The sequence below is a fragment of the Selaginella moellendorffii genome, unplaced genomic scaffold (genome assembly GCF_000143415.4).
Source record: "Selaginella moellendorffii unplaced genomic scaffold, v1.0 SELMOscaffold_46, whole genome shotgun sequence".
In the NCBI taxonomy this organism is placed as follows: Eukaryota; Viridiplantae; Streptophyta; class Lycopodiopsida; order Selaginellales; family Selaginellaceae; genus Selaginella; species Selaginella moellendorffii.
In genome coordinates this window covers 1,023,031-1,037,745 of record NW_003314307.1, presented here as the reverse complement: position 1 = coordinate 1,037,745, position 14,715 = coordinate 1,023,031, and the positions used below count along the sequence as shown (strand labels likewise).

Genomic DNA, 14,715 nt, shown 5'->3' with positions numbered 1-14,715 from the left:
TGCACGACAGCCGTTCGATTGCGAGCTTTTAAATCCAGCCGCGCGATCTGCGTTCGTGCAAAGGAACTAAAGCCCTAAACCTGCCCCATCCATGGAAATCTAGGCCCAGACGAAAAATGCCCGGACTCAGTCACTGGGGCATTTGTTGCAGCGTGCCAGGCGCCCACGCTGCCGATTTAGGGTTCTTCGTGGCAGGCCAGGGTGCGCTCGATCGAGCGCCGGGGGTCTGTTTTGCGACAGCGGCAGCGCCTTGCGCGAGGTAGCAGCGAGTGTAGGGGTAGATTTTGCTAGGATTCAAGAATGCCGAAGGTTTCTCCTCTCCGGATGCTCATAGGGAGCTCTCCCAGAGGCGGGGCCAAGCATAATCCGGGAAGCGGCCACACGGATCGCGATCATCTCCTGGAACACGAGCTCCCGTCCTCGCATCACCAAGAAACAGGCCCTAGCAGCAGCGCCACGCCCCGAGGGAAGAAGGGCAGTAGCATGAGCTTCGCGACCGTGTTCCCGCATTCCGAGAATGTCCCGGAGAATCTCTTGATTACTCCCGAGAAGCGACCGAAGGGAAAGTTCTCTTGGTACCAGAGACAAGTCAAGAATCTTGGAGCCGAGAGTGAGCCAGCGAGTCATCGCCCACAGCAGCCAGGGATACCCAAGAACCCTCATCAAAGCACGCATAAGGCAGGTACTCCTCGTAGCTCAAAGCCCGAGAAGGACTGCCATTCTACGGCCGGAAGCAGCAATGATGCGGCCACGCCCAGGAAGATCATCTCCAAATCTCTGAAGTATGGATCTTCCACTCCACAGAGGGCAGGACATAACAGCTCTAAAGTTTTTAATTCTGCGGCCGTCCATCCAGACTGCCAACCCGTTTTTGATCTCGAGGAAGACAGTTCGTTTTGGCTGGAGCACAGTGTCCAGGTATTACTTTATATCATTGTCACTTTCTCTTCTGGCTGAAAGTTCCATTCTTTCCTCGGTTTTGCAACTTCCCGCGTGTTTTTCAGGTGCTTATAAGAATTCGACCACTGAGTAGCCACGAGATTGCTGCAGAAGGATATGATACATGCATCAGGCAAGATAGTGCTCATAGTTTAACCTGGCTCGGAAATCCGGACACCAGATTCACATTTGATCATGTTGCGTGCGAGGCTATCACTCAGGTAGATCAAGCTACGTTGTCTAGCTTGCTTTCTAACGTTTGACATGGCAGGATAAGCTCTTTAGAATTGCTGGAATGCCTATGGTTGAAAATTGTATGCGAGGGTACAACAGTTGTGTGTTTGCTTACGGCCAGGTCTGCTGTTTTTATTACGTTGTCTTAGTATTTAAAATTAAGATGGAAAATGCAGACTGGTAGTGGCAAGACGCATACCATGCTTGGTGATATCACTAGCAAAGATAGTGAGAATCGTGGTCTGATTCTTCGAGCTTTTGAGCACCTATTTTCTACCATCCGAAAGGCAAGATTATCCTTCTGGGTAAGTTTTGAAGCCTCTAATGTTTTTCTTTTCAGGAAGAACAAGGTCGTAAAGACGAAAACCTTAGATATACATGTAGATGCTCGTTCCTGGAAATCTACAACGAACAGATTACTGATCTTCTCGAACCTTCATCAACGAACTTGCAAGTGAGAGAGGATGCAAGGAAAGGTGTTTATGTCGAAAGCCTTTCAGAGTTTGAAGTCAACTGCTTGAAAGATGTCACGCAACTTCTGCTTCAGGTTTTTGTCAAGCCCCGGTTAAGACTTAAATGGCATTCATGTTTTTACTTACAGGGAGCATCTAACCGCAAGGTTGCTGCTACGAATATGAACAGGGAGAGTAGCCGCTCGCATAGTGTTTTGACTTGCGTTATCGAAAGCACGGTATGCATTTTGTAGTACACCAATTTTCACTAAAACGTCTTCTACAGTGGGAACGAGAGGCAGTAATTAATCGAAGATACGGAAGGCTAAACTTGGTTGATCTAGCTGGTTCTGAGAGGTACGTTGTTCGTGCTTTACGGGGTTGATTGAATCTCTTGCAGGCAGAAGTCTTCGGGCGCTGAAAATGATAGGTTGAAAGAGGCTGTGAATATCAACAAATCTCTATCAACGCTTGGGTGAGCATGATTCGAAAACTCGTTCATCATCTGCTTATGTTTCTTTCTCTAGGCTCGTCATTATGGTATTAGTGGACGTTGCTAATGGAAAGCAAAGACATGTTCCATATCGTGATTCAAAGCTTACGTATCTTCTTCAGGTTTAGTCGAGTCCATTATTTTTCTTTGATCTGTTATTGATAATATTGGAACAGGATTCCTTAGGAGGGAACTCTAAAACAATGATAATCAGCACCGTGAGTCCTTCGATCTGGTACGATTTACTGCTACTGTTTTCGTGTTAAGCATTTTATTGCAGCTGTTCCTTGGACACACTAAGCACGTTAAAGTTTGCACAAAGGGCGAAGTTCATCTGCAATAATGTACGTTTTATGAAAGTTTGTGCTTTACTCCATACTCGTTTGGGGCAGGCCGTGGTAAACGAAGATACATCGCGTGATGTTAATGTTCTACGACAACAAATTTACAAACTCAAAGTATGCGTGTTCGGTTTTTATCCTTCATCTGTATGTGATGATTCATTCAGGAAGAGGTGAACCGCTTACGCTCTCAGTCTAGTGGGACATGTACATCTCCATCCTCCGAGGATTGTGACGCTGACAATGTGCTCTCTAGTGAGCATCGAAAGGTAATAAAATTCATTTGTTATAGGAAGGGCTGCGATTCATTGATAACTACAGAGATGCACTCCCAAGAGAAGAAGAGACATCAACACTCTTTTATCGGCTGAGTTTTTGAAGCTTAACCAGCTGGTATCTATTTTTCACGTTTCACTTACGAATTTAAAGATTAAAAACTTATTCCATTCAGAGGGAGTCTCTTGAAGCTGAGCTAGAGTTAAATTCATGTCAGAATGCCAGTTATCAGAGGAAATTACAGGAGTACCAGCTAGAGAACGAAAATTTGAGGAGGTATTTTCGTTCACATTTCTCATATTAATGCGTCGTCTTCCTTTTTCAGTAGGCAAATTGCCGAGCTTGAAGCTGCATCCTGTCCCTCACAGGAAAAGAATGAAGAAAAAACGAGAGAACATCTGAAGGTATACGTTCGCATGTCCTTCTTGCACTGAATTCGAAGGTGATGTTCATGTAGGAAATTGAACTCCTGGAACGAAAACATCAGAAGAGCATGACTCATCTAGAAGCCTTGTTAAAGGAGGTAACAACTTCCCGGCTTCTGTTCGTTTAATTTGCTTCACTTGCGCTTTTCTAGAGCGAGGAAAGCAGAATAGCACAAGCCACGAGGATAAGAAGTCTGGAGGACTGTTCTAAAAACTATTGCTCTGAAATAGAAGAGCTAAAGAAACAATTAAAGGTTTGCTGAATAAGTGTTGCGAATCTTCGCTTAATTCACATTTGCAGGAAGCCAGAGAGGTACAAGAGCAAATGGAGAGCCAGCAGCTTTTTCTGATTAGCGAGTTCGAACCGTCCCTGGAAGAGCACAATAAGCTATCTGAGAAACTAACGAAGTCTGAAGCCCGGGAGCAGAAAGCAAAGGACCAACTCCGGCTAGTTAACTGGGAAGTGAAGAAAAAGAACGAGCTCCACGATTTGGAAAGAGAACTTGAGATTCGGGCTTCTGCTGAAACTCTTGTCGGCTACGTTGACGATGAAGAGAAACAGGTTCTCGAGGCGAAGCTGCAAAAGACGAGAAGAGAGCTTGAGGATGCTCGTATGCGGAATCAACTATTTCAAGGAGAAGAAGCCTTGAGGCTAGCTCATGAGAAAGAGATGGAGGATACACGATCCGAAGTAGAAGCTGAAACGGCAAATGCTATTGCAAGCATGAACCAGGAGCTTGCTAAGGCACGGGAGGAATGCAAGACTGCTAACGATCAAGTTGCGTGCTTGGTTGAGGAGCTTGAAAACTCAAAGCTCAAGTCCGACAGCCTTACAGAAGAGAACTCGAGATTGGCTAGAGCGTATGACAGTTTACTTCAAGAAAGAGATACGGAAGTTCGGGAGATCAAGGAACAGTGCGAGGATGCCACGTCCAAGGTGTTCGACTTTCTTGCCGAGGGGGACCAAGCACTTGTAGCTGCTGCAAAGGAAATGGAGGATATTATACGCGAGTCATTTCATGGAAAGAGCATGGAGGTTTCGAAACAGTACAGTCCACACATTGGAGCTCTCCAAGACAAACTCCATCAGGCGTTATGTGTTGCCAAAGAAGCTGAACAGAAAATGAAATCCATAAGCGACCACCAGAAGGAACAGGTATCGGAGGCAGATCAGCTGAAGGTTCAAGTTGACGCGTACCACCAGCAGCTGAGAGAAGCAGAGAAAAAGGCGTACGTGGCGTTCGTAGTGGTCCGCGAGCTGACACGAAACTATATCCTGGCAAGCAGAGGCAATAGCGTCGAGGTGGACAAAAGCAAGGAAAATGACTGGAGGTTGGAGAAAGAGGAGCTTCTGGTGGAGTTGACTGAAGCGAAGCTGGAGGCTGCGGCCAAGAGTAAAGAAACGGCGACCATACTACAAAAGTTCAAGGATAGTCAGCATATGCTTCAGGAGGCCGAGCAGCTGCTCAACGCACTTGTCAAGGCCAACGAGATTGCCAAATCTGGTGCACACGGTGACGTGAGAAGATCTGTGTCGGAAGTAGCTGCCATACCAGAGAGGGCTCTCAGCTGCAAGCTTGATAAGGCGAAAAACGACTTGCAGGTTATCAAGCAGGAGATTGGAACGATTACGTGCGACACGGTCGACGCCATCACGGACGCAGAGCATGAAGTCCAGACTACAATGCAGGCTATCCAAGACAACCTGACAGATATCATGTCAACTGTATTCAGTTTTGGCGACGATGTCAGGGGCGAGTTCGTGGAACTGAGAGACAAGATGTACGAGATGATGGACGAGACGGATTTGCTGATTGGAGAAATCCGCAGGAAGAACGAGCTTGTCAAGGGTCTAGAGTACGATATCAGCCTACTGCAGGAGGCTTTCTCTGAAGCACACGAAAAGAAGATCGAACTCCAGGACGAAAACAACAGGATGCAAGAAGAGCTCGACATAAAAACCAACGAGATCAATGGTGCAGAGGCTGAGCTTCTTAAGTTACTGAAAACACTCACGTCGGTTGAGAACGAGCTCCGAACTTTGAAAGAAACCACGGGCTACCTGTCGACGGAGAACAGATCACAGAAAAGGCTTATTGAAGAGTTAGAGTTGAAGAACACAAGATTGGAGGAGGACCTTGAAGATAAGCGACATCTGATTCAGAGCTTGGATTCGGAACTGCTTGATATGAGCTCCCTGGTGGAAAGAAAAGTTTTGCAGTCACAGGGGGATTTTGATTCGGGCGTCCTTTTGTTGGAAAGGGATGAACTTCACGCCGAGCTATGCAAGGTCAAGGAGCAGCTTGAAAAAGCGCGGTTCGCTATGGATGAACTAGAAATGGTGGCAGAGAAGTCTCGCAAGGTACTTGAGCTTGAGGAAAATGTGGTTCATACTTAATCTGCGTGCCTTTTGCAGGTAGCGGAGGAATGCCAAGTTCTTTCCACTGATAAAGAAGAGGAGGTCAAGGTTCTTGAGCGGTCTGTGCAGGAGCTAGAAAGTACGATCGCTACTATGGAAAATCAGGTAAAATGGGGACTATTGTCTGCAAGTTTTTAACCCGTCTTCGTTCAGATCGGTCTTATTAAACGGGATGGAGAGATGCAGAAGATAATGAAGGAAGACATGGAAATGGAAGTGCAGAGACTAAGGGCAGAGCTATCCAGAACCAAGATGCTAGTTCAAGCGACAGACTACTCTGAGTACGTTGTATTCATTTTACGTGCTGAGTGTGTCTGATCACTTACTCTTTACCAGTATTTCGGCTGACAAGATTAAGCTGTTACGCCTGGACGAAGAACTAGAAAATTTTCGGCAGGAGGGCCTTCTAAAAGACGTCCAGGTATGTGTTCATTCTTTCCATTGCTGTTCTGATGTTTTCCTTGCAGATAAATTCCTTGCGCAAGCATGTGTCGGAACTTATGGACACAGCTACTAAAGAAGCTAGCGCGTACCGGAGAAAGGTGAAAAGAATTCGTTTGAACAACTAGCTTAAACTTGTGCTGTATTCACAGATTAAGCGACTAGAAGCGTCACTGGAGACGAGATGTATGCCAAAACCGTGCCAGCGTGCACCAGAAAAGGCCTGTGTCAAAGCAAAAGGCTCGGGCTCCCCGTTCAAGTGTATTGGACTAGGGGTAAGTAATGAAGAGCACTCCACAAACAAGAGACGGATCGAGGAGTTGGAGGCCGCGGCCACAGTTCGTGAGAAAGAGGTAGAAACGTGAAGAGCTCATTCACTCACTTTCGTGACTCGGGAAAATCTTGCAGGTATTTATGCTGAACACGAAGCTAGCTCAGGCCGAGAGTATGACTTACGACGTTGTGAGGGATTTACTAGAAGTCAAGCACGACATTGCGAGCTTCGCGGTAAGGATTTTTACTTGGCTCTATCAAGTGTAATTGATTGTTTGTTTTGCTCAGCATGTACACCCAGATGAAGTATAGCGATCTATAGAGATTTATTTGTACAGATTTTTTAGCGTAAAGATTCGAGAAGAATGGCGTTCCAAAGAGTGAACAGAGGTAAGATTTTTGCTCCTGGTTTACGATTCATAATTGTCGTGTTTGCAGAGAAATAAAGCGATTTAAAATATGCTAAGAATATGCGCTCCAAGATGTGTAGGGTTTAGCAATGGAGAGTGGTGAAGAGGTCGATGGAGGGCGGCAGAGATTTTTGTTGGAGCTGGAGTTCGTCCAGTGCCTCGCAAACCCGACCTACATTCACTGTACGTATTGTTTCCCTGCTTTGGCTTTGTGATCGCTGATGGGTGATTGTTGCCTTTTGCAGACCTCGCCCAGAATCGTTACTTTGACGATGAAGCGTTTGTAAATTATCTCAAGTACTTGCAGTATTGGCGTCGCCCAGAGTACGCGAAATTCATAATGTAAGCTTGTTTTGGAGAAAACTCTGACAACACTTCGCTAGCTCCTTGAGTTTGTTTTAGCTCACGGACTCCTTGCTCAGGTACCCTCATTGCTTGTTCTTTCTCGAGCTTCTCCAAAGCTCTCACTTCAGAGCTGCAATGGTACACCCAGCCAACAAGGTAACACAGAACTGTCTTTTCATCTCTAATCCATCTGGCTGTGCGCAGGAGCTAGCACACAGACAACAATTCTACTTTTGGAAGCACTACCGCAGCAATCGTCTCAAGCACGTCCTTCCGCGTCCAATGCCAGAAGCAGCAACAGCGCCAGCATCGACAGCAGCAGTAGCGGCGCCACCATCGGCTCCTCCAGCTCCTCCGGCTCCCCAGCACATTGGTCACGCCGCTCCATCTCCAGCTCCAGCGCCACCATCACTGCTCGTCCTCCCGCATCAACCTTCTTCCTCCTCCATCAAGACGAGTGGAAGCAGCGGTGGAGAGAGGCGAAAGAGAAAATACTCCAACTAGCGAGCTAAGTAAGCTCTGTAGAGAGTTTGTGAATTGTATGATTTTATTCCAGAGCCTTCCAGAGGGCTTGATTTTCCCCATCAAAGACTAAAACATTTCCAGCATTGGTAACAACTAAAGTAGTTGTGACCTTGCAAAAGGGCTGTGGGTTGCAATATCTATCAATTGCCCAGTAAATAGAATCCTTGTCATCTTTGATAAGAAAGTTACCATCTTCTTGCAAATGCGCGTAGCAACCTTGCCCAGGTTTATACTTATGTTGGCTAATCCAAAGTATGGGATTCTCGCCAATCCTACGCAACACTAGCTTGCAATCTATCTGCATGGTTAGTCTAAACTTTCGATTTGGCGAGACTAAACTGTTCCCAGATTTGATATGAGAACCAACTCTATCCGCCTTATGGCCAAAGAGCGATGATGAGAATGGCCAACAGTTCTGATCATCCTGATCATCACTCCTCCCTAAACGGATTACCTGCAAAGGATGGTTGTGACTGTAATTTGATGTTAATGTGGACATAAAACTCGCATGTAGTACTCCCTCATTAGGAAGGATGGCTGAGAAGGCATATTCAATGATAAGATTTAAAAATACAACCCTGATTTCTCCACAAAATGTTCTCCCGTCTGGATCTGATCTAGCATTTTGTTGTATGGATCCTACAATTATTTGAAATATATTTCTTAAATCTTGGCCTCGAAAGCCAAAGGGACTGGTCGGGTCAGTGGTGCAGGTAAAAGGTAAAAGGGTGTCTGGGCCATTAGCTCCTGGAGCTAAAATATGTAGATTAACTATGATTCTAAACCTGGATCGCCTGAAATTGACAACTAAAATTCTCACCCCAACTGGATAAGTTTCGCCATCTTGGAACCACACAATGGCATACCTTAGAATATTTCTTAGAATGCGGGAAAATTGATTTGCATTGAGAACATAGGGGTTTGCAGTGTAGATCACACTAGCTCGAAGTGCTGGTGGTGCTGGTGGCTGAGAAAATGCAAATACTGCAAGAAAGAGGAGGCAAAGCAGTAACTTTCCCATCGTTGATATAATGTTTTATATGTTTTAGCTGCCAAAGAATTTATATCTATTGGTATCTTCTTCAAGATATTCACCTTTAGCTTGACTATTCAACACTATTTTTGTTATTGTTTTGTGCACACATAGGCACATTTGAATTTGGATTTGCCAAAGAAGACAAGACATTAGTAGCTAGATGGATATCCTACCATATGATACCAGTAAAAGTGTCTAAATTAAGTACTTTCATGTCTTTTTTAATTAAGGTAAGTGGACATAAATGTTTGATAGTACCTTTTTAGTATTGGGCACAATTTGCTCATCTGGGTCTAAGTGTTAATGAGGAAAGGTTTGTTATTCGAGAAAGCTGAAATGTCGAATATTATATAAGATCACCTTTCATATTTGAGACATTTGCAAATTATTATTAGCAAAGAATCATGATGACAATTAACATGTTGACAACCCTTTGCTTGCTCTAGATTTCACAATAATTTTTCACAAGATGATTTATAATATATCATTGCCAGAGGTCCATATCATAGATTGCACCACCATTCTCAACCTTGAGGCTATCCAGCCATCTTCCTCAAACCATTTTCCATTCTCACACCACATTCCATTCATCTTTCTCCACATTCATGTCTACTACCACTTTTTTCAAAAATCTTCTTTTTGAGTAATGTTCAAAATCTTTAATCCCTTCTCCATCACCCTCTCATGACTCTAAAATCTCTATGATATGGCTTTAGATTCAGACACATTCCTAATCGGAGTCACAAATTCCTTTAATAGTATGGTTGCTTGAGACTAAGGTGGTAGAGCTCAATGTCAATTTTTCTGACACTGACTGGACAACATAAAGAACTCCTCCCATGCCCCTGTTCTTCATAACTTGATTGGGATCAACCAAAAATATATTACAGCAGAGATTCCCAAGATTCTATTTTATAAAATACTGCTGCAAACGGGTTAGAGATCCAGACATACTCACTTCTACAGCAAGTAGACAGGAGCTTTATAGTAGACCTAAGGAGGATTTTTAGCATGCTTTTATGTTAACACTACTAATTAATATTAGCGTATTTACCAAGTAGTAATAAACATGTAAAGAAACTAATATTATATTTCTTCATAATATCCATATACTATATAAATGCATGTTAGTTTTACTAAAGACCATAAATTAAAGTAGTTCCATAATAGAGGAATTATTTTCATTTACTGAAAGAGTTAATTAAATTTTTTTAAAATATTATTTATAAAAAATATAATTACTAAATTATTAGTAATGTAAAAATTATAAATATGTGATTAGTTACATAATTGACTACATTATTAAATTAGTTATATAATATATTAAATATTTTTACTTTATTTCTACTTTTAGTTCCCTTATTCATAAAAACTAAGCCACTTAGTTGTTTGAGTATCAGGTTTAAAAATTTTAATCCTTGCACAAAATTGAGTATATCACTAAATTTGAAAATATAATATTTATAGACTTTTTATGGATATTTTTAAAAATAAAATAAGTTTTAAAAATAATAATGTTTATTTTAAAACAATAAAGACTAAAAATAACATTTATTATGCTAGTAATATATATTGAAAATAATAAATTTCTGTAAATAATAAAAAAGGACAGTTTAATAGAGTATCTATCGGGGTTTAAATATAGAATAAAAAGACCCATCAATAAGAGTGCACACCCCTTTTTAATTAGTTAAAGGGTTTTAATTTTCATTGTAAATTTATGTATTGTAAACAACTAAAGTGAATAACATTTAGATTTTTCATAGTTAGGGTTAAATATTTTTTAATTTAAATTATACATCTTCTAATTGGAGAGTTTATATATGGTGTTAGAGGGGTAATTATAACTACATTGGTTATTACCAACTATAAAAGTTAATATTTATTAAGAATTTAAAGGTTCTTAGAATCCATTAAATTAGACTATAAGTTACTTATTAAAATTATTAAAATTAAATTCACTATTTAGCTATACTTTATTTAAAAAAATTTATAACAAAATTTTCAATTCTATAAAATTAGTTAAGCATTAAAAGTATCTATTCTTAGCTTTGTAAATTACTATCAACATAAAATTTGACTTTTTTACAAACTTAGTAAGACTCTTAAGTAATATTAACTTATATGATTTAATTATACATATCTATATTATGATATATATTTATATATCTATAATTCAAGAAGATGCGGAATATATATATTTTTTCTCTTTTTGTTCAGTCATTAGAATTTTCTAGTTATTTAGAAATATCATCAAACTCTTTTCTACTTGTGAGGGCCAAGTGTACGGCTACAATGCCGTATACTAATATTAGCGTAGTGGGATTTTGGTAGCCGTCGGATTGGTTTCAATCCAGACCACTCGCTCCTGTATATAAGCTAGGGTTTTTGGGCTAATTGATATGCACATTTCTGTATTTCTGTTCCATATTCCATGCACTCACATTGGTGGAAGTGAGGGGCACCTTTGATTGTCCATGGGGAGTGCTTGGATTTGGGATTTCGGTTTAGATTTAGCTTTTGCATTGTCTAGATTTAGCTTTTTCCATTTCCTTTCTTTTGTTCTTTCCTTTCAGGATTTTGGTTTAGATCTAGCTTTTTGCATTGTCTAGATCTACCATTTCTTTCCAGCTTTTTGTCATTTCTCTTCTTTTGCTTTTTTCTTTTTCGTTCATCTTCATGGCCGATCCGCAATCTCCTCCTTTAACTCTAGAGCAGCAGTTGGTTCACTTGCTTGATGTTATGCACTTGCAATTGAACAACCAAACTCAATTGATGGCGGCATTCACGGCACGTGGTCCAACTCCTCCTGCTCTTGGTGCCAATCCTCGCGTTCAGCCGGAGTTCTTTCGTGGGAATCCTGGGGATGATGTGTACCATTGGTTCGATCACTACACGGTGATTGCCACATATCATTCTTGGGATGATGCTCGACGTTTGCGTGAGTTTCCCACGTGTCTCCAAGGGACGGCATTGCAGTGGTACAATGGATTGAGTGCGGCCACTCGTGGGGATTGGAGTGTTCTTCCGGACGTCTTCAAACGCACCTTCGGACATGCCGACGATTGTGATGATGCCTTCCAACAATTGCATCGTCTTCGCCAAGGGCCATCTGAGTCAGTGATGCAATTTGGCATTCGTTTCCGAAGTCTTTTGCTTCGTGCGAAGCCTAATATGTTGGAGCAGATCAAGCTAGGAATGTTGTGGCCAGCACTTTGTCAAAATCTTGTTGGCCTTGTGTATGCACTTGCTCCTACCACCCTTGACGATGCTCTTCGCTTGGCACAACGTTATGAGATGTCGCTTCTTCCACTTCTCACTGCACGTCCTTCAGCTCCACTTTCTATGAGTGATAGTCTTGTTCCAATGGAGGTTGATGCTACTGCTACTCGAGTCCAAGGACAAGGGCGAGGACGTGGTCGTGGCCGTGATGTTCGTTGCTGGGCGTGTGATGAAGTTGGTCATACTTATCGGTGTTGTCAGCGCTTTCCGGATTGGCGACCTCCATTTCTTAGGTGGAGACTTTGGCGTCAGCAACGTCCCGTTGGTGCTGCTGCGGTGGAAGGTTTGGATACCGAGGTGCATTCAGGAAACAAGGAGTCGCGCGAGTAATGGAGGGATCTTGCGCAAATAAGTTAGTGACCCCTCCATCTTTCTTTCGGGAGTATCATCAAGGGGTTCACTCGGCACCGGTTCATCTAGTGTTTACTTTCCAAGCTCGTTTTTATAACAAGAGGTCTCCTATTCTTCTCTCCGTGTTGGTTGATACAGGTTCGAGTTTATCTTCTATTGCTCGACCTATTGCCACACGTTGTCGTCTACACTTGCGTCATGCGGCGGATCCAGTTTTCATTCTTTATGGCAACAGCCATACATATGCATGTGCACGAGATGAGGCGGACCTGGTTATGCGTGTGGGCGATCTCGAGTTTGAGTTGCAGTCGTTGCAGGTGGTGCCGAGTCAAGCTTTTGACCTCATTCTTGGTATGGATTGGTTGCAGCGCAATCATGCCAAATGTGACTTTGAGGCTTCTCCCCCTTGTTTCATACTTCCTTATGTTTCATCTATTCCTCTCACTTCCGTACCTCTTCGTCCATTTACTTCTACCTCTGCTTCCATTACTTTTGTTCCCCCACTATTTCCTCTTGTGTTTCCATCTTGTTCTGCTCTTCCCTTTTCCGATCCCTCCGATGATCTATGTGTTGCAGCTGTTGACTAGCTCATGAAGGAGTATTCTGATCTCTTTGAATTTGACCTATTGTCTGGGGCCAAGATTGCCACACGTCATCCCACGTCATACATGTCATGCTCATTTAATCAAGGTTCCTGTTCGTTGTCGGTCACCCAAGGAGATCAAGATTTTACGTGCAAACGTCAAGGAGATGTTGGAGAAGGGTGTTATTTGGAAGTCGCGGAGTCCTTGGGCATGTGAACCTCATCTTGTGACGAAGCCTGATGGGAGTATTCGTTTCTGCATTGATTATCGTCCGTTAAACGGATGTGTACCCTCTTCCTCACATTGCTGATCTTTTGGATCGTCTGGGGTGAAGTCGTTGGTTCACCAAGCTAGATCTTGCTTCTAGGTATTGGCAAGTACCGATGGCCGAAGAAGATATTCCTAAGACTGCTTTTCGTACACCATTTGGTTTGTACGAGTTCTTGGTGATGCCGTTTGGTTTGAACAATGCTCTAGCAACTTTTCAGCGGATGATGGACGAGGTTCTTTGCGATATGCCGGAGGTGACAGCTAACTTCATTGATGATGTCTTGATCCACTCGGAGGGGACATGGGAGGAGCACGTTTGTGATGTTTGTAAAGTGTTGGATCAGCTACGCGACGTTGGTTTAAAGTTGAAGCGGTCAAAGTGCGTGTTTGGGTCCAAGGACACAACTTATCTTGGGTACCGTATTTCTCGTGAGGGTTTGCAAGTTGATCCTGACAAACTTGTGGCTGTTCTAAAGTTCCCTACTCCAAAGTGTGTGAATGATGTGCAGCACTTTTTGGGTAAGGTGTAGTATCTCGGTCGTTTTGTGGATCATCTTTTCGATCGCACTACACCATTGCGAGCATTGCTGAAGTCATCAACGTCATCTTTCATCTGGTCTCCGGATTGTGAGTGAGCGTTCATGAATCTCAAAGAGCTATTGACGACTCCTCCAGTTTTGGCATATCCTGACTACACTCGACCTTTTATTTTGCGCGTGGATGCTTCTGACATTGATCTTGGAGGTGTGTTGATGCAAAAGAGCTTGAGTGTGCCTGGTCAACGCCATCCCATTGCATACATAAGCCTTACATTACAACCAGCGGAGATGAACTACTCCATGATGGAGAAGGAGTGTTTAGCAGCAATCTGAGGTTTCGAGAAACTTCATGCATATCTATATGGTTCTCGGACGTTAATTGAAGGTGACCATGCTGCTGTTACTTCATTATTGAAGCGGAAGAACCTGGTTGGTCGTACGGCTCGATGGGCTTTGAAGCTTCAGATATATGATTTCGATGTTGTTCATCGCCCAGGGAGTTCTATGGCTGATGCTGATGCCCTTTCTCGAGCTCCTCTTCCTTCTCCACTCACTTCTCATGTTTCTGACAAACCTGTTGTTCCAGCATTTGTGGATTTTCTAGATGAGGATTCTGTGCTGTCGGCGGTTGCTGTCCTTGACGTTCAGTGTCCACAGGGCGCAGAGCAAGATCTACCTTCTCTGGATGAGGTTCGCGTGGCTCAAAAGATTGAGCCGTGTGTAAGGAACCAACTCGCCGAGGTGTCGTAGGCTAAAGAAACCCCGAAAGCATGACCAAAATGACAAAGAGTTCATCGGATGGGACCAAGTCGAAGATCGAGTCCAAGACCGACTCTAGGACCGAGTTCGAGATAGAGTCCGGAATCGAGTCCGAGACCGACTCGGGGACCGAGTTCGAGTCCGAGATCCGAAATCGGGTCCGAGACCTAGTCCGAGGTTGAGTCCGAGGTCGGGTCCGAGATCGGGTCCGAGATGGAGTCTGAGATCGAGTCCGAACCCGAATCCGAAGTCGGATCCGAAATCGGGTCCGAGATCGAGCCAAAGACTAAGTCCAAATACTAATACGGGTCAAGGGGTGAA

At 43.3% G+C, this 14,715-nt stretch overlaps 1 protein-coding gene across 1 annotated transcript; it reads left to right on the top strand.

Annotated features, from left to right (window-relative positions):
• Positions 1-79: 79 nt before the first annotated feature.
• Positions 80-6,759, top strand: LOC9657595 (kinesin-like protein KIN-12E). Its single transcript, XM_024685909.1, has 27 exons — positions 80-918; positions 1,005-1,160; positions 1,211-1,294; positions 1,350-1,460; positions 1,514-1,720; positions 1,775-1,864; positions 1,912-1,982; positions 2,026-2,100; positions 2,153-2,240; positions 2,295-2,353; positions 2,399-2,462; positions 2,511-2,576; positions 2,627-2,728; positions 2,781-2,852; positions 2,911-3,011; positions 3,064-3,139; positions 3,193-3,258; positions 3,313-3,414; positions 3,462-5,522; positions 5,577-5,684; positions 5,733-5,860; positions 5,916-6,000; positions 6,047-6,121; positions 6,173-6,373; positions 6,429-6,527; positions 6,582-6,683; positions 6,732-6,759. The coding sequence occupies exons 1-26, from the start codon at positions 301-303 to the stop codon at positions 6,603-6,605; spliced, it is 4,989 nt and encodes a 1,662-aa protein (XP_024541677.1). The 5' UTR covers positions 80-300; the 3' UTR covers positions 6,606-6,683; positions 6,732-6,759.
• The last annotated feature ends 7,956 nt before the right edge of the window (positions 6,760-14,715 follow it).